The 24,119-nt window shown below is 45.6% G+C and overlaps 3 protein-coding genes and 1 long non-coding RNA gene across 11 annotated transcripts in view; 2 read left to right on the top strand and 2 right to left on the bottom strand.

Annotated features, from left to right (window-relative positions):
* Positions 1-473: 473 nt before the first annotated feature.
* On the top strand, positions 474-8,206 carry NT5C (5', 3'-nucleotidase, cytosolic). 2 transcript variants are annotated; one of them, XM_084646549.1, is made up of 5 exons: positions 474-828; positions 6,528-6,628; positions 6,707-6,767; positions 7,594-7,708; positions 7,807-8,206. In XM_084646549.1, exons 1-5 carry the CDS (start codon positions 643-645, stop codon positions 7,992-7,994), a joined length of 651 nt encoding a protein of 216 aa, XP_084502675.1. In that variant the 5' UTR covers positions 474-642; the 3' UTR covers positions 7,995-8,206. The 2 variants fall into 2 exon arrangements, with proteins under 2 accessions (XP_084502675.1, XP_084502676.1); XM_084646550.1 differs by lacking the exon at positions 474-828 and adding an exon at positions 931-1,059.
* Positions 8,207-8,363: 157 nt separating this feature from the next.
* On the bottom strand, positions 8,364-12,796 carry ARMC7 (armadillo repeat containing 7). Of its 4 annotated transcripts, none has more exons than XM_084646551.1 (4): positions 12,742-12,796; positions 11,572-11,666; positions 11,267-11,410; positions 8,364-9,636 (listed from the first exon to the last, which is right to left on the bottom strand). In XM_084646551.1, the coding sequence occupies exons 2-4, from the start codon at positions 11,660-11,662 to the stop codon at positions 9,299-9,301; spliced, it is 573 nt and encodes a 190-aa protein (XP_084502677.1). In that variant the 5' UTR covers positions 11,663-11,666; positions 12,742-12,796; the 3' UTR covers positions 8,364-9,298. The 4 variants fall into 4 exon arrangements, with proteins under 4 accessions (XP_084502677.1, XP_084502679.1, XP_084502678.1 ...); XM_084646553.1 differs by lacking the exon at positions 12,742-12,796 and adding an exon at positions 12,328-12,735; XM_084646552.1 differs by lacking the exon at positions 12,742-12,796 and adding an exon at positions 12,353-12,735.
* A 32-nt stretch (positions 12,797-12,828) lies between these two features.
* On the top strand, positions 12,829-22,589 carry LOC311530144. 2 transcript variants are annotated; one of them, XR_014713941.1, is made up of 4 exons: positions 12,829-12,994; positions 13,475-15,272; positions 18,637-18,705; positions 21,160-22,589. It is a non-coding gene; the product is annotated as an uncharacterized lncRNA (long non-coding RNA). The 2 variants fall into 2 exon arrangements; XR_014713942.1 differs by having other exon boundaries at positions 12,837-12,994; positions 21,155-22,589.
* Positions 15,693-24,119, bottom strand: part of SLC16A5 (solute carrier family 16 member 5) — a 30,023-nt gene continuing 21,596 nt past the window's right edge. For all 3 annotated transcript variants that reach the window (XM_084646546.1, XM_084646547.1, XM_084646548.1), the window contains exon 5: positions 15,693-21,253. In XM_084646546.1, the coding sequence (XP_084502672.1) occupies positions 21,012-21,253 (242 nt within the window). In that variant the 3' untranslated portion in view covers positions 15,693-21,011. The remainder of the gene's footprint in view (positions 21,254-24,119) is intronic.

The raw sequence follows: 24,119 nt of genomic DNA, 5'->3' as shown, positions 1-24,119 counted from the left end.
TTTGCTCTCCTCCTAATTCTCAGTCTGCCCCATGAAGGGATAGTGCAGCTAGGTCAAACAGTGATGGGTTCAGCTTGTGTAGGTGAAAAGCTCTAGTTCTCTTCTCTACGAAGTGTGGGGCCTCCTGGAAGCCAGGCCTGAAACGGGTTAGGCCTAAAGTTCAGGCAGCTGCAGGAGCACAGGGTTGGTTGGTGGTTTAATGACTTCAGGAGAGGCATGGGCAAGAAAGCACTCCCACAACTGATCTGGCCAAGCCTGCTACCTCCCGAGCCCCACGTCCTAGCCCCCCAGCAGGACCTGGCCCGGGTGAGCACCCGGTCCCGGCTGAGCTTCGGCACGATCTGCAGGAGCGGATTGCGGCGATGGAGGATTTCCCCACTCGCTGCTCCGGAGCCCAGCCTCTTCCGTGAATCCATCCATCCATTGGGAACCCCGCCTGCGCGCCCCGCCGGCCGGGCTTCACTGCAGCCCCCAGGGCCGCGAGCGCTCAGATCCCTGCCGCCGGCGGCTTGCCAGGGACGGATGAATATTCATAAAGACAAGCGCCGCCCAGTCCTATTGACTAACAGCCTCTGGGGGCTCTAGGAGCGGGCTGCTACCGCGTGGGTTCCAGTCTAGACCCGGCAGCCGGCCCCGAGCGCTATGGCTGGGTCGACCGCGTCCCGCCTCCGCGTGCTGGTGGACATGGACGGGGTGCTGGCGGACTTCGAGGGCGGCGTGCTGCGGCATTTCCTCGCCCGCTACCCTGGGGAGCCCCACGTGGAGCTGGCGGAACGGAGGGGCTTCTCGGTCCGCGACCAGTACCGCCGCCTGCGGGAGGACCTGGCGGTGAGAGGCCGGGGGCTGGAGCTGGGTCGCGGGCAGTGGGCGTGGGCAGAAGTATCCGCCCAGCTGGCCGGTGCGCTGCACTGCGCGGCGGGCCGGGGGCCGCGTGCCCGGTCTGGGCAGACGGGCTGCCGGGGCGGGGGAGTGGTCATGCGGGGTAGGTGTGTCACCGAGCAAGGCGGGCGGTCCGACCCCAGCGGATCGGCTTTAGAGCAAACCCAGAAGGAGCGCAGCGTGAGTGTCGTTTGGGGCAACTGAGCAGTTCTCTCCGCTTTAGTGGAGAGCGAGAAATGCGCTGTTCCTAGACTACCGGTAAGGGCAAAATGGAGGCGACCCTGTAGTAGAGAGGATTGTTGAATGCTATCACTGTTAACCTTCAGTTGTAGCATAATCGGCTCACCGTGAGCGTGCCAGCCCCTTCCCAAGATGGGGGGGACGGGGACGGGACGAACAGTCTTGCCTCCTCACTCAGCCACAGCCAGTAAAAATATACTCCAGCTGAAAATCTGTCCACTATAGCATCATCATTGCGTTCATTCACCCACTCGGACAAACTGTTATTGCTACACAGCAGCGGTAATGAAACCATCCATCCAAGGATCTCTAAGTACGCTATAGAGGTTAGCTGAGTCTCGCCCCAGACCTGGGATGGGGGTACTGGGGAGGGAACTGCAGTGCACAGAGCAGCTACGGGAAACAATGTATTAAAGCTGCAAATGAACCCAGATCTTTTAAGCTTCCAGTAGCCTAAACTATTGCCTTTGGTGGATTCCCCTAATGTCGGATACTGAATGAGAGTTTTCAGAGTAGCAGCCCTGTTAGTCTGTATCTGCAAGAAGAAAAGGCGGATTTGTAGCACCTCAGAGACTAGCAAATTTATCTGAGCATCAGCTTGTGAGTTACAGCCCACTTCATCCCATGCATTCAGAGGAAAATGAGAGTTGTGGCTGTGTGTTTGTTTGTTTTTTAAGTAAACTGTAAACATTAAAGAATAAAACTACTAGGAGCATGGATTTGAAGCCTTCTTTTCTTTACAGAATATTTAATGCCCTCTACAGATAGTAAGAGGAGTGCTGGACCAAATCACATCCCATACCTTCCCTGAGACATCCACTGCTTCTATTTTTAAAGTCCCAAATAGGCTAGAAAACCACCCATGCCTGTAACTGGCAGTTAAAAGACCATTATTCATGTTCCTCTTTTTCTCTGTCACCAGAACTAGGTACTTGGATCACTCAATTCAGGTCTGATTTTTCATAGGTTTAATCTGATCAGGCTATTCACTTGTTTGTAGTTCATGGCTATTTTTAACAGATTTAATAATTTTATGAAGATGATAAAAAATGGTACAGAGTTTAAGCGTAGAAGTTTCTGGTTATCAGGGAATAAGGTACAGATTATCAAGAGGTGCAAAGTTAGATTTAGGATCGGATGGTGTAAGGAATACATAATCTGCAATATCCCCGACTGGGGGAAAAAGGTTAACGGGTCAAAGTACAGACACTGAGATATGAGGGTATGTTGTTCATATAATGGCTATGTTCAGGTGTGGAGCACGAGTGACTACGATGATGAGGATGGATTTACCCTCATTTGGTGGGATTTAATGTTCAGTGAGTTTATGGTTCCAGTTCATATGGTCCAATGGAAAAAGTCTTTCGGTCCCTTTCTCATAGTTGATGCACAATGTCATACTAGAAACTTTTTGGCACCTTCCTTGTCCCCTACGTTCAAGTAAATAGGATCCCAACCCAATTGAAATGAAAATAGTTTGTTCTCTGAGTGAATCTGACCCTGGTATCCAAATGCTTTGGGGCAAACATTTTTCTTCTAGTAGGCTAAGTGCTCGTCCGTGTTGCTAGCCTATACATTATTATGTGGTGAGTCTGTAATCCACCTCATGGTGGCAAGATGGATTGTGGCCTTTTTGTGGGTCTGTCAGCCTGTTACTGATCCATACCAATACTGCCCATGCCCCCAAAACTCATGGGTGCCAGTGGGATACAGAGTCAGTCCCCTCTAGATCACTGGTTTGAATCCAGCTGAGGTCAGGATGAAAGAAAGCTGTTACCATCTGATTACTGTTAATTTTAATTGTGGTTGTTCTCAAAATGTGCTTGGTGTTGTACATGCATGTAAGAAGAAACTGTCTCTGCCCCAGGGCGGGTACCATGTCTTTGTATGTGTCTGTACCCCACCTAGCATGACTGGGGGTACTAGCTGCTACGCTGATTTAATTTATTTGATGATAGGCACGTGTCTTCCATATTTAAATAATCCACTCTGCCCCTTTACTGAATCCCATTTTGTACCTTTTGGTGTTTAAATGTCAGTGTTTGGTATTTTAATCCTTGCCTAATCAATAGGTATTTTATTAACTGTCCATTTGTTCTGAACTTTAACCATTGCCTACTACCAAGTTTTAGTTGTTAATTCTTGTTGTAATATTAAATGTTGTTTCCTTTCTATTAATGGTCACAATATAAGATGACCTAATTCCACTTTGTAAATGCTTTGTTTTTTAAAAGTTATTTGTGTTTAACTCCTTTCTCTTTACTGTACTTGACTGCCAAGTTGTCTGTGTGAAACGATCTGGGTTCTGCTTCTCAATTGACAAGTGTTCACAATACAACACCTGGATCCTAGCTTAGCCAGATTCAATAAAAGGATTTGACATCTGCAGACATAACAAGAATACCTAGAGTTGCAATAAGTATTTAAAAAAATAACTCAACAAACAACAACTTGGGGAAGCCAAGAGAAGGGGGCAGTTTGCTGCAGGCCCCCAAACTGAGTTGTATTGTGACATGGCGCACCAGGACGCAATACCACTCACTAAAATTTGGTGATGAAAGAGCTGTCGGACCAAACCTGAGGAGCTGAGCTGCTGCTGCAGAGTGAGTGCAATGCAGGCAAGTGGCATGACAGGCTAGCCACTCCAAGTACAATCCTGTCTAAAACCCTAGGCATGTACTTGGGGCAGCTAGCCTGTCCCAACACTCATGCCACCGTAGCTACTATTTTTAGAACACCAGCTCAATCAGGGCTAGTGCATGTATGTCTCCTGGAGCTGGAAACTACACCCCAAGCTCCCATGTAAACCTACCCAAAGTGTGAGTGGGAGCTTAGTCCCCACATTCTATTCAATCCTTTAGACTATTGTGATTGCTAACGAGAGGGTGAAGAGTGGTGGTGGGTTTTGTGATGTGAGTAGCGTTCGGCTACCACCAGCACTGAGACTCCCCAAGTGATTTCACCCAGGTCACTGACCAACCACCCAGTCTTAAGTCAATTACCAAAAAAAAAAAAAAAGAAAAAAAAGTTGAGTTGGATGCAGACCAGTTATTTCCAACTAAAAGGTGCATGAATGACCCTTTTAATTTTGTTTGCTGTGTTTTAAATGAGGAGGAAGCACATCACTAAATGAATGGAGGGTTGTACCCCCACCTCAGGCAGTGTAGCTTCTTCGTAGGGGACAAAGGTGCCTCTGAACCATATAGCAAACCATACAGTACAGCTGTATTAACTCACCTTTTCTGTGCCTTTGCCTCACTTCAGGCCCTTGCTACCCTTAAACGATTCTCCTCTGAAAGTGAACTTTCTCCTAGCTTATGATCACTCTTTTAAACCCTGCCTGGATGTAGGTCAAAAGCTTCCTCTGTTCCTTTTAAAGGTCTGGTTTCCATTAACTGCAAAATGTCTTTGTCACATGTTATTCCCCCTCCTCCCCACATCATCACAGCTCGGGCAGCTGCATGAAAACACTGCCTCTTGCTCCTTTTGCTGAGAAATGAGCAGTAAATTTCCCCTCCCTCCCCCACCCTGAAAACTGTCAGTTGTGGAGCTGACTAGGAGTGTCCTGTTTCTGGCAGGGGAGGGACAGCATGGAATAGAAGCAGATAAAACTCTGATATTATTACAAGCAGGCTCATCCCTGTGCCTGGAACACAGGCACCAGGAGCAAGGGGGAAGCAGCTTGTGCTCCCATACTAATGGGCTGTGGGGGCCAGTGGAGTCCCCCCATGCAAATGAGGGCTGCTGTAACTTGTTCCCCTCCTTCAATGAGCAGGGGAGCAGAATCACCAGGCTGCTGGTCTGTCCTGGCCAGGACCTTCATTCATACCCCCTCCCTGCCTCCACTCTGTTCCAGAACAGTCCCTGCTCCTGTGGCTGCTGGAGATGGCTCTGCACCTGGTGTAAGAGTCTCTGAGCTGGGTGTTCTCCAGAGCGGCCTTCTACCTGCCTTGCAGCACTACTGTTCTCCAGCCTACCTAGCTAGCACAAAGGGGCCAGAGCACAGTGATAATTCTGTCACTTATTTACTTCCAGAAATGGACAAGAAAAGTCAGCATGGTCTCAACTATGCATGAGACTGGGAACAAGGACCTCACCAGACTCAGAGCCAGTTCTGCCATTTGCAGTGACCACAGACAAGTGCTTTTAATCTCCATTTCTTTATCTGGAAGAGTCAGGATAAAATCTACCTTGCAGGGGCAATGAGGATTAAGGACCAGGAAATGCCCTGCATTATTGAAATGTCTTTGTGGCAGCAAGTCACAGGAGGAGGCTGCATTATATTAAAAACTACATTCATCATTGTTCTGCCTGGTCCCTTTCAGCCTCTAAAATCAGGCCCTTGGCTACAGGTATATGAAACAAACAGTCAGTGACAAGCCTCTCATCCCTGTTTCAGAAAAGCCTGTCATCTCTGTTGTCTTTCAAATCTGAACCAGTCACTTTGTTCCAGGTGGGTGGTGACTGGCCTATGGTGGGTCTTTGCCAGTGCACAGGTGCCCCTCCCAAAACCCACTACCACAATTGGTTTTAAGTGGCACCTTTATTGTCAGGGTCAGGTGAGATGGGGTTGGCAAAGCTTGTGCAGTTGCTCTCACTGCTGAACTGGTTCTGTGGATGAGGGACTCCAGTCACTAGCACTGAATTGCACAGGACTGCTAGAAACACCCCACTCCATTGCTGAACTTTCTAGAGACTAATTTCCCAGCCTTCACACTGCCTACGCTGACCCTCACGGTACAAGTAACTATCTAAGCTTTGAATTTCCTGGCTTTGGTCATTTTGCCACTAACTTAAACATCTTAAAATAGAATTTGCACTGATGTTATCACCATGGGGAAACTGTTACACTGAAGCCAGAATCTGCTCTTAAGACATTTTAATCTTGTTGCCTGAGGCTTTAGAGAGCACATATACAACAGCATGGAGAGCAACACAGCAACCCTCCCTCCAGTATGCTTCAGTTGTGGTCTGGCAGGATCAGTGGCAAAGCATGAGGATGACTGAGTCTCTGTGTCCCAGTCTGTCCTTGACCCCTCTGCTGAGGGTGCCAATTATCATAGTGTGGTGGTCTGGGGTGTTCGTCTGGTGGCACATTTGTTTGTTTTTGTAATGAGGTGGATATATATCTACTTGGAACTGGAATGAGATCCAACTCCTCACTTCACACAGGCCACCAGATGGTAACAACTTCCAGTCTTTATCTGCTTGGCCTGGATTTGTCCTGGCAACCAGTAGGTGAGACTGTGTAACCCATTACCAATTATCTCAGCCACTTGATCTCCCTCTGAAATGTGGACAAAATAGATCCTTTTGATGTTTAATAACACCCCTGGGGTAAATTCAATAGCTATTATGCAGAACCCTACAATAAAAAAAAATGCTAATTCTCCTCATCTCTCTTCCAGGCTAAGGTAGCCAGTGTCTATGAGTCACCTGGCTTCTTTCTGGGGTTGGAGCCGATTCCAGGAGCCATTGAAGCCATGCAGGAAATGATCCATATGCAGGAGTAAGGACACTTTGCAGTACACAGCTCTTTTCTATTCTCCATGTTTGATGATTACTAATCAGGGCTGTTTCTTTTTAGCACTGAAGTTTTTATTTGCACGAGCCCCCTGATGAAGTATGAGCACTGCATCCTGGAGAAGGTTGGAGATCTCCCCCTACCCTCGCTTTAAGACTGCTATTGCAGAATCTAGCCTCTTTCAACTGTTAGTACATGCCCAAGTACCATACCAATGTGAACAAAGCCAAGCTGCAGCCTGTGAAGTCTGTAGGGCCCAGCATGCAAAAATACTCCATATGAGTGGCAGCTTTTCAGACTGAGAGGAAGTATAAAAGGCCAGGAGCAGTACTGTGTCATGCCTTTTGCAAGGCATCTGAGTCTTACGCAATGGAAGCCAGAATATAAAACTTAAAAACCAAACCAGACAAACAAACAACAACTTTCAGCAACTCATACCCACAGTTGCAAGAAATGGCATGGGAAGGGTAAAAGAACAGATGCAATATGGTCAAGTAGACGCTGCCTTGACTCACTGCATACTCCAGAGGCAACCAAGGGGTTTCTAATGCACTGCACCGGGATGGGACTGCATGCCAGAGGCTCCTCCTCTGAGAAAATCCTGACTAAATTGAGAGATGATCACTGCCAGGCAGAAATGTAGGGAGAGAGGGGTTACTCAAGTACTTTGGGGTTAGATAATGAAGGGCCTGGTATATGCCCTAGGTTGACTTCCTCTCATGCTGCTTTACACCAGTGTAACTTCATGGTACCCAATGCAGTCATGAGCGAAGAGCACTGAAAGTACAGTTCACATCAGTCCTTTTAGTGGCCCGCACCACGGCCCAACTGCAGGGTTCATAACACTCCTAGAAGAGATTTGGGCCTGTAGCATGAGATCACTATACTATAAATAGTCAAACTTGCTACTAAGTAAAATTCTTCTAATGCTCTACTTCTTCCCCTAACAGTACAGCTGGGTGGAAAAATACTTGGGTCCTAAGTTTGTGGAGCGACTGATTCTGACCCGGGATAAAACCGTTGTGTCAGCTGACCTCCTGGTTGATGACAAAGACACCATTAAAGGTTTGGGAAACTTGAGGTGGAGATTTCACAGCAGATGATTTACTGTTGTTTGGAGAAAAGAACGACTAACTTCAGCTTTCCATTCTGGCTCTTCTCAGGTGCGGAGCCTAAGCCAAGCTGGGAACACATCTTGTTCACTTGCTGCCATAACAAGCATCTAGAGCTTCAGTCCCCACGCAGGCGGCTGCAGTCGTGGGCCGATGACTGGAGGGGGATAGTGGAAAGCAAACGCAGAAGCAATGTGGAAAAAGAATGCTATGCTAGTCTCACTGCCAATGGGAACTGATAAGTTAGGAACTGGCAACGAAATCCCATTTAAAGAAAGTGCACTGACTTGGGTAGGGGCAGTTTTAAGGGCCAAAGATACAAAGCTTATTTTTTTAAGATTTGTATCTTCTTTAGACTATTTCTGAAATGTAGTTGCAATTAAATTACTGACTCTTTATGGAGAGTCATTAATGACGTTTGGAGGGAGAAACTTGACAAGAGATGAGCAGCTGCTTTATAACGCTAGGTAGCATGTTTTGGGTTGGCAGGAAGGGAGGATGAAGAAATTAGAAAGAGGAAGTAGGGCTGTAAAACTCCATGAAAGTACTCTGCTCTCTGCCCATTCACTCAAATACCTGAAGCTGTAAGTATGAGGGACACCATCATGTTAGGAAAGGAAATCTTGTTTTCAACAGTTTAACCATTTTAATAATCTCACATACTGAGCCAGACTGGCTGTTCAGCACCCTTCCACTTTTTACCCTACTTGGCTCATAATGAAAGTAGATAGTTTCACTTCCTGGTTCTCCTGCATTAATATGAGCTGCTAAGATTTAGGTTGCAAATGCTGTAGTTGGTGAATGTCTGATCCAGAACAGTTTACACTTAATAAAGAACGTAAGAGGAAGTTTTACAAAAGCTACCACAAGACCAGTTGTCCTTCTGAGCTGAAGTCTGCTGTTAGTATTCCCTTTTAAATCTTAATCTGCATCTTTCTCAACAGCTATGTTGTGGTGAATATATTATTCCTATTGATATTTAACATCAGTAGGGCTAGTCCTGTATCCTAATTAACTGGCCAGGTGCCTGTGGTATGAGGATGCTGGCTCATACTTAGTCCTGAGGTATGTGATCAGACTGCAAATTGTAGGGGGAAGGAGGAGTGTTCTCTCCTATTGAGAAATAAAGACCATATGATTTAAACATATTTCAAAGCTATAACCATTGAGAAGACGGGCAGCAATAGTTGCAGCTACGGCGAAGGTGATGCAAAAGAATTGTGTTAGGTTTAAGTTACCTGACAACCACACTGGGAAGGGTAACATCAGAAATGGTTATTTGGGTGATGGTTCAGGAATTGCTTGGCCTGCTCTCTAACAGCCATAATATGTTTTGTATTAACAACAGTTTAGCTGCTAATCCTGACTTCTGGACCCATGTCCTGGCTCCCCACCTGCCCCTTTCAAACTGAGGCAGAATTTTAGCAATGTCTTTCACTAGTTTCACCAGTCCTGCAGGTGGAAGGGGCTCTAAAGATGAAATCAAGAATATCTCTTCTCACGCAATAACAGTCTCAAGCTACTCCCTCTGCTCTGCACTACATCAGTCCTTTGGGAGCGGGATCCCTACAGCTGTATGTTTGCTCAGGTTCCTGGCCTCCTCCACCTGCACAGGAGAACAATAATCCTCAAGGAAGACCCTTGCCAGGTTGCTTAGCCTCCTGTTAGCTGAGAGGGAGAAACGTAACATGCACTCCACCACCGGGAGTGCCGTGGTCTGCTGGCGAGACTGTGGCATGGTCAAGTACATCAGAGTAGTCACTGCCGACATCACTGTCTCCTCATTTGAGCTGGATAAGCAGTTTATTACAGGTGCCACCCCATCTGCCTCCAAAATATAGTCCTTGTTTGTCTTATCCAGACAGAGGTTACAAAGACCACCTGAAATAGAAAAGAGAGGGAGTGTGGCACCAGCTACCACCACCTTAGATCCTCCTCTTACTAATACCTAACTAACTCCCTGTTGAGGTTAAGTGGCATTGCTTCACCCAGGATCCTCAGCTCTTTCTTAGGACTTGTTTACATGGTAACTGAGATCAAAATAACTGATCGTTGCCATTTATGCCTTTAGTTAGTTCAGAGCAAGTCTAACAGTTTTCTTTAAAAACAAAAAAACCCCAACAACCTACTTAAGTTAGTTCACAAGAGCATACTATTGTGATATAAGTGTGTCCATACATACACTTGCACTGAACTAACTACAGGTGTTAATTCCACCCAATTTAATGTGCTTATTACTGGTATAAAGTACATACAATACCAGAAACAAAATACTGGTTTGCACTTCACTGAGACCCTTGTCCCCATATAGAATCAACTGCCCAGAATATTTTTATAGTAGTTGGAAAACTGTGTCTCCCCTGCTCCCGGGCTAAGTTTATTCTCAAAAGTCAAGGTGATTTTTCAACCAAAGCACTCATTCCCCTATATGACATTAGGGGGCACTATGCTGTTGGAGGTAACATCTTTCACAAGAGATTAAACAAACAGAACTTGTCATTTAAAAATCCTCTGGTTAAAAGACTTGGTTTTCTGTTAAGGAACTGCCTTATTTCACCTCTACGGTGGCTATAATCCAGTAAAGAGTGTGAGATTCCTAGAAATACCTTCTGTACTGCACAGGCTTAAGTGGCCTGTGGCTTAGTTAGTTATGAGAGGTGCTATTAGAAGTAGCATGGCATTATTAATACTAATTAAGATATTGTAAATATTATTTCTATTGGTGCAAATACTAGTATGTATCCTGTACTAACACTTTGCACTTAGGGTGCAGCCATACTAGCAACATTTTGATCGATAACACCCCCAGTGCAGCTCTGTCAGTGGAAGCTGTGGTAAGTACACAGGGCTATGTGTATTTAGCCATTACATCATCATCTAACCATTCAGGATTTGAATTTGGCATGGCTGGCTCCCAGTGTGTATTGAATCCACCCTGACTGGCTCTAATGGGATTCCTCAGAAGACTTCATTATATTATTTAGAACCGGTCCTTCTAGAGGATTAACTGTCAAAAATAGCTATAGTAACAATACTGGACCTGCTCATGCTCTATGGAAAAACCTTAGTTGTTCTCAATGACTGTATCATTACAATAGGGACATGCATTACAAATTACCATTGAACTGGAGTTTTTGTTCCAATATTCAGGGTTTTACCTAGTCTTATAAATAAGTTTGTTTATTTTTCAGCACTGCAGCATGTTAGTGGAGTGAAGGGGAGACTTGCCTTAACGTGAAATAATTCACCTCAAGCCCCTATCCTGATCTCTCTCACCTGTTCCAGGTATTCTATATAGGTTTTTATACTGTCCTCATCACCATAGTATCTGAGGGCCTTCCAGCAGTGCATTAAGTAGTTTGTTCAACATCTGCCACAGATGGCTTGTCATGTGTGATTGATCCTCTCTCCCAAATTCAAGTGGACTACAGAATCAAAGCAGCGATATATCCAACCAGTGCTTGGAACTGCTATTGTTCATTTTACAAATAGTTTTAAATCCACTCCTTACCAATTGCAAACTCCACAAGGGTCTCATTATCCTCTGTGAGCATATCTAGGAACAGGTCAAGGACTTGAAGCTGTCGGAGATATTCGTAGTTCTTGGGATCGTAGGCAAAGTTGGCTAGATTAGCCAGTACTTGCTCCTTGGCTTCTGCAATATATAAGCAGCATTTAGGTGACAAAAGAGGCAGCTGAGATGGGCTGGGCTCTCTAATTCCTGAAGAAAAAAAATCAACCAGCAACTGATGAGCCAGTTATGATCCTGACATTTGGAATATACTTTAATAAAAAGAAAAAGGTTTATAAGCTCACCTGGACTCTCTGTTACCTGGAACTCGGTGACCAGCGCTTGCAAGTATTCAAGCCGCCCCAGTTCCAGCAGATCCCGCTGCTTCTGGGACATGGTGCTAGAGACAGAAAATTAAGTTTTGTTCACAACAATGTCCTGAATGGCCCCAGTTTCACTGCAAGGTTAATAAAAACATTTTAATAAGTGTAAAATATTCAATTGATTTTCTTTTGCCTCCCTTCAGACTCACTGAGGGAACTGCAAGTGGCAGGATTACAAGCTCAGGCCCTGTCCATGTTTGGATCAGAACCATGCTAGCTACAGTGGGGTTTAAATATTCCTTATCTGCACTGAGAATAACTGATAATTGTCCCATGTTTGGTCTAGCATAGGTGCAGCTCCATTAGTGGTAGCATAGACTAGCCATGAGTGTTTTTACTGTAGTGTCTTCTAACTCTTTTCTGAGTAGGGCTAGATGAATGCTGGTAAAAACCCCTGATCCTCACCTACACTACAGTTTCCATCATTGCAACCTTTGGTGGATTTATTATGTTGATTTCCCTAGAGTAGATGAGGCCAGTTTGAATGGGGCAGAAGCTCCCTCTAATCTTAAAATGCACTATTGCCAATCCCAAACATTCAAAAATTATGAGTCAAGATGCACAAAAAAATGAGATTGGTTTAAAAAATCTGAGGTTTCTGAACCTTTGGGCTGCACTAGGGGCTGGGGCTGGATCACATTTTCATGTTTTTCTCCGCAACTAGGGATAGAATCTGACCTTTTTAAAAATGAAAGATTCTCACATAGTCACAGGACTCCAGGAGCTGGGGCTTTAAGAACTACCCCCAATTATTGCAAGACTCCCACTGAAAATCAGAAGAGCCGGCAACACTGCGACGTGGTCCAGGTCACCACCCAGGTGCCTCCTGAACCAGTTACAGGGGGAACCTGCTTTGCAATCCAGCTCGGGCCTTACACCGTCTCCAGCGCTGTCCCAGGCCCTGCGAGCAGTGGGCGGTCGGGTCAGGGCCTGTGGGGCGCAGCTCTCAGCCCAGCAGCGGCCCACATGCCCCGGGCACAGACTAGGAGGACAGGGACCCGGGACGGGACCTGCTGAGGTGCTACCAGGCCCCTGGCTCTGTCACCCCAGGCTCCCCCGCCACCCTGTCCTCACGCGCGCGGCGCCACTAACCGCTCCCAGCGCCACACGCACGGAGACCTAGGCAGCGGGGCGGAAATGACGTAAGGGCAACCCTGACAGAAAGGCGGCCAGGCTGAGCGCGCGGCCGGATGTGACGTTTGTGGAGGGCGGGAGGCCCCGAGGCGCGTAACGGGGCCTTGCTGCTACCCGCCATGGTGGGCCGTATGTCGGCGCGGAAGCGGCTGGCAAAGCCCCTCCTCTTCGGCAGTATCCTGTGTGCGTTGGCCACCGCCTTCGCGTACAGGTGCGGGGAGGAGGGACTTGGCCGGCAGAGAGCGGAGGGGAGGTGCTGGGGGGCCTTGGCTGGCAGGGATTGGGGGGCACTGGGGGTCTTGGCCGGCAGGGATTGAGCGGGCTCAGCTGTGTGGGGGACACTGAGGGCTTGGGGGGCACTGAGGGCTTGGCTGGCAGCGATGGGAGTCTCAACGGTGTGGGGGGCACTGGGGGCTTGGCTGGCAGCGATGGGGGTCTCAACGGTGTGGGGGGCACTGGGGGCTTGGGGGGCACTGGGGGCTTGGCTGGCAGCGATGGGGGTCTCAACGGCTTGGGGGGCACTGGGGGCTTGGGGGGCACTGGGGGCTTGGCTGGCAGCGATGCGGGGGCTCAGCTGGGGGGATACTGGGGGCCTTGGGCGGCAGGGAGGGGCTCAGCATGTGTGGGGGACTTAGATGGATGTGGCGGGGGCACGCTCAGTTCACTGCGGTGACATCTTTCTCTGTCTCAGGCACCGCTTCTTCCCTGAGGTGGAGGAGCTCCGTGCTAGGGAGTATGAGCGCTATGAGAAGAAGCGTCAAGATGTGGTGGAGAGGCGCCAGAAGCAGCTGGCTGAGCTGGCAGAGAGGAAAGCTTCCCCGTAGGCTGTGATGGGAAGGAGATGCTCTGCTCCAGGGAGCCTGCTCCTTCAGTGGGGATGGGGAGTTGTGTTCAGAAGTGAAGAATATATGTATACAACTCTTGCACATGGCTCACACTGACTGCGTGAAGTTTCCATCAACCTGGCAGGGATGTTGGCTGGTGGTTTTCCTCCCTCAGCTTCCTTGATCTGCATGAGTGATGGCTTCAAATATCTACCAGGTGGTATCATGGTCTGCTAGTCAGATCAGGGCTCTGGCAGTGTGTCTGCTAGTCAGATCAGGGCTCTGGCAGTGTGGGTTCAATTCCTAGCTCTGCCAGTGATCTGCTTTGTGTGATGTTGGACAAGGTACTCAACCTCTCTGGGGTTCTCTCCGCTAGGAAAAGTACTTGAGTTTAGTTTGGACTTAGCTAATGTGCTAGCTGAGCCTAACCTAAATTTGACCCTTTTCCTACTGTAGACACATTTAGCTAGTCAAATTGTAGCCTAGAAGATGTTACCCTGCATCTACACTAGGAAAAAAAGTCAGGTTTCGCTAACCTGTATTAGCCAAGCCTGATCTGAACTTGACCACTCTTTCTAATCAAGAAAAACTCTCTGTGCCTCAACTTTCTTATTTGTACAGTGGGTAATAATGCTTGCCCACTTGTATGACGCATTCTGAGATCCTTGGATGAATGGTGCTATATAAGTGCTAAAATAACTGACAGGTGGTAATATACCTAGGCTAATTGCCAGGTAGGGTGTGAGGTATCCAGAATTCTGGGTCTCTTCAATGTAACAATATTGTATATATTATCTAAAGTGATTTTTGTAATCTGTTCTTTTTGCCATGATAGTGTTGCACACCACCAAATAAGACTTTAACCACAAAACTTCTGTCTGATGAGTCATCTTTAAGAGTGATTGATGAGCTTAAGTTAGGCATAAAATGACCAATCCCTGGATGCAACCCACTGGTTATTTATTGCTCTGTGGGGCATTCACAGCAGGCTTCTTACTGTTAATTGGAATGTTTTCTTCCCTATATTTTATGCTGAAAAATGAAGGGACCACTCTCCCTTGAAATTACAGATGTAAATAAACAAATACTATAATGTCTAACCCTTCCTGTAGTAGAGAACCTTGGGTAGGAGTCTTTTCATTGCTGTAGGAAGGGCCTAAACTTCTCCATGCGAGGAAGAGTTACCCACACATAAGGCTTTCGCTCATTATCTTTGTATTTCCTTACAACAATATTTTTTAAATCTCCTGTCCCGTCCTACTTCCCCAAACTGCTGTAATATCTGCATTCATAAGAATGGCCATATTTGGTCAGAGCAGTAGTCCATCTAGCCCAGTATCCTATATCCAGCCTGCTACTAGGAGGGCAAACAGCTTCATTCCAGGCTGTAACTGTGTTGGCCAGCCGTCTTGTAGACAAGGAAAACAAATTTCAGACCTACTCTGGACCAAAATGGAATCTGTTCATCCACCCCTTTTGGGTTTGTTTACTCTGGTAAATTATTAGACATGCTGAGTTGCAAAACAACGGTAAAAAAAAATTACATGGGATACCTGTGGCTTCAGTGGATAAGAGTGTGTGTATGTGGGAATAAAGTTTTTGAGACCCTTGGGAGAAGAAAGGAGAGAGAAAACATACAGGAGATGATAGAGAATGGAAAATAAAGTAAGGAAAGAAAGGGGAACAGGGCAAAGTGGAGGGAAAGAGAATGAAAAGAGGGAACAGCACGTGCACGGCAAGATACATGCTTTATAAAAGGAAAGGAGAAATGGAGTGAAGCCAGGAGGGGGAGGAACATCTAGCAAAAGGACAGGAGATAACTACGCCAGGAGTACAATGTCCTGGTCTAAATGCAAAGTTGCACAGGTTTAACTAAAGGTGTGAGTCTAAACCAGTTTACTTAAACTGGTGCCACTTTCTGTATGAACACTCTTAAATGGACTTAAACCTGGCTTGTGTCAGTTTAGCTTACACCTATATTATTTACTTATTTATATTTTATTTTTTGTATTACTTGTAAAGTTATAGGTGTGAGCTAAATTTGATCTAAACAGCCTTAAGCTGATGAGTGTCCACACAGATTTACACTGGTTAGTTAAATTGAGTTTTAAACCAATTCAAGTTAAACCAGTGGAGCTTCAGTAGACAAGGCTTAGCATAGGAGTCAGAATGAACTGATTAAATAGAAAGATGATTGCTACAATTAAATGCAGCACCCAAACAGCACCTAATCATTTAAAAATTATAGAAGTGTGGCTAGTTGTGTGTGTTAAAGTGCAGGTATTTTCACCTATGTTTGTAGGCATAGGCCAGGTTTGCACAAGAAACTTTTGTCAGCATAGCAGTGTTGGGTAGTGGCACGATTTTTTTTTTTTTAAATGACACTGTTATATTGGCAAAAACCCTACTCTATAACCACTGCAGTTACACCAGCATAAACATGCTTCTGCAGCATAGGTTTTCACTCGGGGAACTGGTATAAGGGAAACCAGCAAAATCACTCTTTTGGTGGTATAAGCAGCATCTCTACTAGGAGGGTTTGCTGTTCTAGTATACCAGCAATCCTTTTTCTAATGTCCACTAGGCTTCTGTCCTTAAGGTAGTAGTTGTAGTATTTTCAAGCCCTACCCATCTGTAAATGGAGAGTGTGTGTATGTTGGGATGGGGGACAGTAAGTGCAGGGAGCTAGCCAGTGTATGAATGTGAAGGGGGGTGCGGGGAAGAGTATGTGAATGAGAGGAGAGAGATGAAGAAAGATTGCGGGAAGACGGAAGTGATTAAGAAGAGTTAGACTGAATGTAGGGGATGGAGAGGAAACGTCCTGAGAAGGTGAATAGGGATGAAGGAGCTGCACTCAGAAGTATTAAATCTGTGCTCAGTCAGCCTGTAATTCTGCACACAGAATTAGAAGGAACATTGGCCAGTGGCACGTATTGGTTTTGCCCAAGGAACAGGGAAAAGGAATTGTGGAAATGGCTTGTGTCCATTAGTTGAAGCTGAACGTATATACTGTAGGGGCACACTGTTCAGTTCGTGCTATTCACTGCAAGGTTGGTGGGGAAATAAGGCAACAAACCATCCATAATATCTGGAGGAGGAGCCCAACTTTGCTTGTCTTTTTGAGACCTGCTAGCTCTGTTTCCTCTGGCCGTAGTCTTGCTTCAGCATAAACCCAAGTTTGCCAGAAGGTGTGGGAGTGTTTTTTGCATTTAATAAGGAGAAGCTGTGTGGAGGTGGTTTAATTGTGTCCACCTGGCTTATGAGTCTTGCGAGGTTTACATAGCAATTGTGGGACGGAATTCACAGACCACACTAGTACTCTGTGACAGGACTCTTTTCAGGGCAATCCAGGTGCTTATCACCTTCAGGCTAGCTTATAGCAATGAGCTTGACTTGGTTACCCATGAAGACCATTTGTCAGCTTCAGCTAGTGCAGAGTGGTCCTCTGTGAACATGTCACTCTGATGCTCTGTGCTGGCTGTTTACTTATAGTTGTTGGGTATGTTCTCTAAACGGCCGAATGCGCCAAGTACCAGGTAGTTGACAGGGTCATTAACATCTGTTGGGATAATATTGCTAATAGGGCATTTACAACTGAGGATCTGTACCAGTGGAACTGGTTTCTGTTGGTAGGCCACCAGAGCTGGAATTTAGTGAGTTTTAGGTTATAACAGGCATATGCTCATTAAGAATTTGATGCTTAGATATCACAGTGATGGGTGTCTTTAGATTCAGCCTAAACTCAACAGGTTGCATTGTGCGGATCTGATTGCAATACTCTTTGTTACAGGACCACAGCAATGAGTACATTGTTTAAATATCTATGAGAATGTTTATTGCTATGACATACAGATCAGGAGTGCAGATTTAAGAATGTTTCACAATTATGATCAAATTTAACAAACAGGCATATTGCAAAAGTGCTTAGCCCATAAGGGTGGATGAGACCTGCAGTGACAATGGGATGAGGGGGCTGGAAGGTGTGGATTTATTTCCGGACAATTTTGCCTGCTCTGCCAGTGCTCAGTGGTTTATAATCTGGCTGAGGCAATAATGTTTGGACATAATTAAAACTGATTTCACTTTCCTGTCTTTAGGAAGTCAATAGAAACCAGTTGTGCTTCGGGGGAGACGTGGTAATTAAGCTGTGGCTGCATTGCATAAGTGGGTGACTTTAGGTCGAATGAAAGAAACCTTTGTTACCTTATTTTCTTATGACCTCAACACCCTCAGGGCTTGAGTTCTAATCTGTTCTGCTGTATCGCTCCAAAGGGGCATTTTATTGTTATTCCTACTGCGCCATCAGTGTGCATGGCCCTTTACAAATAAATACAAGGACCCAGCCCAGAGGAGCTTATAGTCTAGGTTGAGAAAAGAGGCAGAAGGGATGTGGATTAATGATGGGGGAGGAGGACAAGGGCTAGATTGTAAAGGTGAAGCAATAACTATCAGCCAAAATCCAAGAGGAGCTGTGATCCCTGGCCTTATTAATCCAACAGGAAGAGACATGAAGCCTGGTCTCACATGGCAGCACAGTAAGGAGCTGAGTCAGTTACCAATCATTCATTTAATATGCCATCTCTTAACTCTATACACCAGGTTTTTTCCTTACCAGAAAAATGTCTCAACTTGTATGAAAGCCAAACCAAACAAAAACTAGGGCGCTGGCCTTGAAATTTAGGAGTAGAGTAGCAAAACACAATTCCCCATACTTGGTTCTGGATAAATGTATCTTCACTCTTTGCCCTAAACTGTTGTGTAATGTTGCTGCTTGGGTATGCTCTATTAACATCCGTCCCCGAGTTTCTTTCAAGTAGTGGAAGAAGTGATCACTGTCTGTCAGTTTTCTGAGTTTGTGAAATGTTAGTTCTTTTTCTTTATCATGTGGGGAGCAACATGCATCATACGGTTCGTTCCCTTGTTTGAGTGAGCCATGATGAGTAGCACTGTAGATGCAGTACAGTGAGCTCTTGAAAGGGAGGGAGATGCCATCCATTGCTCCTTCAAGTGACTATTCTGTCTCATTTAGGAGCAGTTTTGATGGGTCCACATCCTGTCCTCCTTGGCTAGGATATTCATTACAACAGGGGACCTTGAGGTAAGTAGAGATCAGTTGACTCCACCTCCGTGGGAGAAGAAAAAGTTAGGAAGGAGTGGCAGGAAACACAAACCACTGAACTGAATTTAAAATTTAGAGATCATGTGAAAAAACCCAAACCCCCACACATGCTGCTGCCTAGCTCCTTTATTCACAAAAGCTAGAACAGGTCTGAGACTCACACCCTTCTTAATGGTTTGTTCTGACGCAGGAGAAAACTGCACATTTCCTTAAGGATCAAAGAGTGCTTGTGTATAACCAAATTGAGTGGCAACGGTCCCAGCTGTTTGCTTTGTGGTTGCTGGCCATTTACACAAGTTACTAAATACTAATGACTAGAGATAAGACATTTTTTTAAAAGCACATGGCTGCATATAAACATCTCCCAACTGTAATCTTATTTAAGGATATATTTGACAAAGGAAGGCAAAGTGTGTTGGACCGTTGTCAAAAGAGGCACTGCTAGATGGTGGGATCCTCGCAAACAATAATGGTTAGATATGAATGCATTTATAGTCTGGAAAGCCTGGAGGCTCGGCTTTCTAGTGGTTTAATGCATTTGTTTCTAGGCTTGTCAGGTTGGGACCTCATAATCACATCATTCTAACTAGCAGCTGGGTTTTTTTCATTAGAATTGTGACATGACTTCAGTATCTGTTATCTTGGCAACCACTAAAGCTAGAAGCCAATGCTTCTACTTTCTGAGAGCATCTTAAACTCCCATCTTTCAAAGGGTTTAAAGCATTAATCTCCATCTCCAATGTTCTGTGAGAGATCTGCTGTTAGTCATTTCAGAACTGAAGCAGAGTAAAAGCAAAAATGTATTTTATGTGCATTATGATAGCTGGTATCTTGGGCCACATCCAGAGAAGAGTCTAAGCTGGCAAAGTGATAGCTTCTTCCGTGTTACACCATCTTAGATGTCCTTTAGACTCCTTTCCATTTATATGGGGACAACCCATTTACCAACAAGTAACTTATACCCACATTTAGCTTACTCCTCATCTCTGAATTTGGTTCACTAAGAGACCAAAGGGAGGTCAAGCTGGTATAACTCACATGCTAAGGCCACAAAAAAAGGAATGTAGCAAGAAAGATCACTAACGGGAGTGTGTAAGTAAAACTAAATTTCCCCCACACCTCCCCGCCCCAATTTCTTCTGACTCTTTGGCATGTAAATGACACCCGTGTAGACTCCCTTTTATACTGGAAAATAGGTGTAATTAAGTCTGAGAGTCTGGATGAGGAGCTGCTCCCATTTACATAAGATGAGGATCTGGCCCTCTGAGTGTAACAGAGTCTAGCTTACCCTGACTCTGAACTTGGCCCTAGGTCTGGACTAGTGCAATTGCTTTCAGGCCTGGTACATTTTTCAAAGTACTGCTCCTGGAAAGAAAAAATGTCCATCCCTGTATTTGCCACTCATTCTCCCAGTTTCTAAGTGCATTTACACTGGCCATGAACTGTCACATTCTTTCTTGCAGCACACCTTGGTAAAGGTGGAGAGGAGAGAGCTTAAGACATCATGGCACAGGCTATAAAATGTAGACACTTTGAGTCTGTCCAGTTTTATTGGGGCTTTGGATTTGAACCTTTGTTTTCCTGAATATGCCCTTGAAATGCAGGAATGATTTGGTTACTAGCTTGTAAAAAATTAATTTGGCCTAGACACAACTGATAGCAGGTGCTAGCGTGGGTTCTACAACCTGTGTAATATTCCATGCAATATCCAGAGATGGGGGAGAAAGCAGCAACGCATCCCCCAGGAAAGGGGTTTTCCCTGCCCCTTGTGGGAGGCAACCAGATGACTTCACTACAAAGTTAGTCTTTGCTAGGTTGGCATGTCCAGACAAGGCGATTCAGTGGTATTTTAGCTCTTCCAGGACTGACTGACTGTCACTGTGTCAGGGATCATTGTAGTGCATAACCTAATAAATCTTTCTAGTCTTAAAAATTAAAATATACAAAAAATGTACAGCCTTAAAAAAAAAAAGTCACTGTCAATTTAATTCTGTTAGCTTAAAGTAACACATATTAAGTCACAGATCTACTATCCTTGCCTTATGGGCTTGCACCAGGTATAAGAAGTGCTCCTTGTTCTTTGGCTTTCTGGCTGTTGCAAGGCTTTGGGCTCTGCCTCTGATCTGGATCTTCCATCTGGAATCTGAGGCAGCGCTGCTGAGTAGATGCTCACTGCAGGACCCAGATGGGTTATTGTGGAAAGCAGGCATTTCCTCCCATCTTCCTCCAGTTACGCTACATGTTGCGGTTGTGTGGGTCACAGAATTCTATGGGTTCCTCTTCGTTTAGATGCTTGTGATGTACATGACGGCAGGAGCAGCTTGTTTTTCAGGCCCTGGGTTAGTTGGCACTTCGGTGTATTGGTATCTGGAGGGGCTATTGGAGGTTGGCTTCAGAGCCTCTTTCAGTTTGTTCTTTCTGTCCAAAGCACAGAAGCTGAGACCCATGAAGAGTGCAGCTGACACCATGAAGAAGCTGGAGGCATAGAAGACATAACTGAACTGGCCAGTTATATCCACCAGAAGACCTGAAACAGAATCAGAGTTCAGTCAGAGCAAAGTTGCATACCAAAGAACAGTATCTTACATTGATATAGTCCCCAGGGACCCATATAGTTCATAAACTGCCACATACACAGCACTCAGTTCATCCACCATTGAAATGCAGCTGCCTCTGAAATGGAACAAAGCAGCTGTTTAATAACACACAGGAGTGCTACCCAGCCTGGTAGGACAAAGTGGTGATATCTTTTCTGAGCAGAATGCCAGACTATATTGATGCTGATGTGATGTAATCACAGTCCGTGGGGGTAGGTCTACACTTCAGCTGGGAGCAACCCTGGCTAGACAGATTCATGCAGCTCAGCTTAATTTAGCAGCATGGGATTGGCAGAGGCTCTGGCTAGCCATCTGACTCGGGGCCAGGTGGGTCCAAGCTCAGGGATGTAGTCCAGGCCTCTGCCAGTGCTGCAACGGCCATGCTGCTATTTTTTAGTGTGCTAGCTTGAGCTGATCTGAGAGAGTCTGTATGCCCGGGTTAGGAGGCATGCTCCCAGATGCAGTGTAGACCTCCCCTTTCGGGGAGAAGAATAATGAAGAAATTAACTAAATAAGGATGTGGCGTAATGGCTACAGCAGGTTATATGTCATCCCCCATTCCCTCCCTCTGCCCGAAATAGCACTTATAGCAAATATTGCTCTGAAATAGCCCCAAAAAAGGCTTGGTCTGTCTCCTGTCTGAACCAGGCCAACACTCAAAGTGTCCACACATGGATTAAGTTCTTCTTTGTGTGGTTTGACTGTGCTTTCTGCTGTCGCCATGACTGCTCCACAAGAGGACACATCATTAAAGAAGAGGTGGGGGGCAACCCAATTTCCATCTCATGCAATTCATTTATTTGTTTTGTTTCTGCAACTGGGGCCCCATAACCCTTGCTGCTGATAGTCACCGAATAGAGGAATGTGTTGCCTTGCGAACTCTGAGCCCAGGATAAAGCAAGTAAGATAACGGTCTGTACAAATCAACTTGTTTTGGCCTCTCTGCTGAAAACACTTTTAAATGGCTCAGTCAGGATGGGGAAACTTTTCAGAGCAACAGATATTAGCTAACCAATGCTGTTAACGTGGTGTAAAAATATAAAGTCATCTTGAAGGGTTGTTGGCCATACTGACCATTAAAATGTTGATATTTATTGTGTGCAAATAATTAACCCTCCCAGAAGCTAGGGATGGAAAGAAAAAGATTTAGATCAGGCAGTATTCAGCTGGTCTGTAAGATGTTCCTATACGCTTGTGTGTGTGTGTGGTGGGGAGAATTCTGCAGTAACGTTCATTATTTGCATGCATTAAATGCTAACACCTTAATTAACGGCACCCTTTGTAAGGATTTCTCCTTGTACTGGTATAAAGTGTCAGTACAAGTGCCCTGTTTATAGGTATAGGAGCAAAAGTAAATATATTTCTACTGTTTTATTAATAAGGCTGGGCCCTGCTGCAGCACCTCCTATCAGAAGATCTCAAAGCAAATAACAAACGTGGATGCCATAAATTTCAGGACACTCTTGGGAGATAGAGACATACAGGAGATATTCTCATTCCCTTATTAGAATGGCCCCAGAGTTTGCAGGCCTGCCCTGCTGAATGCACACTTGAATGCTGTGTTCCTGTCATTTACAGCCGGAGCTGCACTTGTACAGTGGGGAATGATACAGTACAAGACAGTATAAAATAGCATGGACGTGTGCCATATATGTAAAATGAAGAAGGAAGTGAGGTCAGTGAGAGAAAGGCATCCTGATAAGCCTGGGGAGAGGCAGGCTGGCATTTCATCAGCGTTAGGTGCGTTATAAGGCATGGGGCAGAATGGCATGAGGCTCATACCAGTGTAGCATTAATGCACTGGCTGTCAACTCTTGATTTTTCTGTGGCTGGCATATCCCACCCAAACTCTCTTCGATCCTACATGATCCTAATCTGATTTAACCATTGGCTGGGCCCCTTTCAGGCTCTTCCAGGTGGGGGCAACCTGTTCAGGAGATTAAATTCAGGCTTGAAGCAGCAGCCTGTTCTGGCTGCTGTCATGCTGAATTGATGACTCTGTACGCAGCTTTGCATCTAGGGCACCATTAGAGGATATCAGTGTTCTCAGAATCAGTTATTGCTACTTCTGTGCATCCAGCGTGGGCTACTTCAGAACAACACAAAATTCACTCCCTGGGGCATATCAGTGTCCTCTCCATAGCACACCCAGCTCCTACTGAGTCAGGGAGTCAGACCCTAAGCCAAGGATTCACAGTCAGTACCAAATGTTCCTCTTGATAGTCAGCCATCTGAGTTATTTGCTGGGTTGTACCACAGTACGTTACGCAGAAGGAGCAGAGATACTGATAAGACACCTAGGGTGAACTGCCACTTTACTGGAGGGGCTCAGCACCACTAAGCGTCTTTGTCAGTTTCTGTCCTTTCTGCATAGACTGTTGCAGTATAACACAGCAAATAACTCTGATGACTATCAAGAAGGAGACTGAGTAAATTGTTCCAATGGGTAATTACCCTCATTGTTAATTTCTACTGTATTTTCCAGTCTGATTTGTCTAGCTTCAATTTCCGGACATTGGATCTTGTTACACCTTTGTCTGCTAGATTTAAGAGCCCTTTATTATTAATCTTTCATTCCCAATATAGGTGCTTACAGATCATCATCTCCTCAACCCTTAAACCACCTGTGAATAGGGGCTGATAACTCCCTTCTGACTCTCCTGTTAATGGTGCTTCCCACCCCATTGCCTATGGGGGTTTGATAGCTCCTCACTCCCTTCTTGTTACATTCCCCAATGTCTGTCATCAGAGGCATAATACCCCCTGTCCTTTCCCCAGCCTGCTGTCACCGGGTCT

Source organism: Lepidochelys olivacea (genome assembly GCF_965140295.1).
Source record: "Lepidochelys olivacea isolate rLepOli2 genome assembly, chromosome: 14".
NCBI classification, from domain to species: Eukaryota; Metazoa; Chordata; order Testudines; family Cheloniidae; genus Lepidochelys; species Lepidochelys olivacea.
This window is presented reverse-complemented; position numbering and strand designations above follow the sequence as displayed.

Coding starts and splice junctions, on each gene's coding strand:
- NT5C (XM_084646549.1), top strand. CDS start 643: ATGGCTGGGTCGACCGCGTCCCGCCTCCGCGTGCTGGTGGACATGGAC. Junction 6,768..7,593: donor AGCACTGCATCCTGGAGAAG/GTTGGAGATCTC, acceptor TTCCCCTAACAG/TACAGCTGGGTGGAAAAATA. Junction 7,709..7,806: donor TGACAAAGACACCATTAAAG/GTTTGGGAAACT, acceptor GGCTCTTCTCAG/GTGCGGAGCCTAAGCCAAGC.
- ARMC7 (XM_084646551.1), bottom strand. CDS start 11,662: ATGTCCCAGAAGCAGCGGGATCTGCTGGAACTGGGGCGGCTTGAATAC. Junction 11,411..11,571: donor CCAGGTAACAGAGAGTCCAG/GTGAGCTTATAA, acceptor TATATATTGCAG/AAGCCAAGGAGCAAGTACTG. Junction 9,637..11,266: donor CCTTGTGGAGTTTGCAATTG/GTAAGGAGTGGA, acceptor TTTCTATTTCAG/GTGGTCTTTGTAACCTCTGT.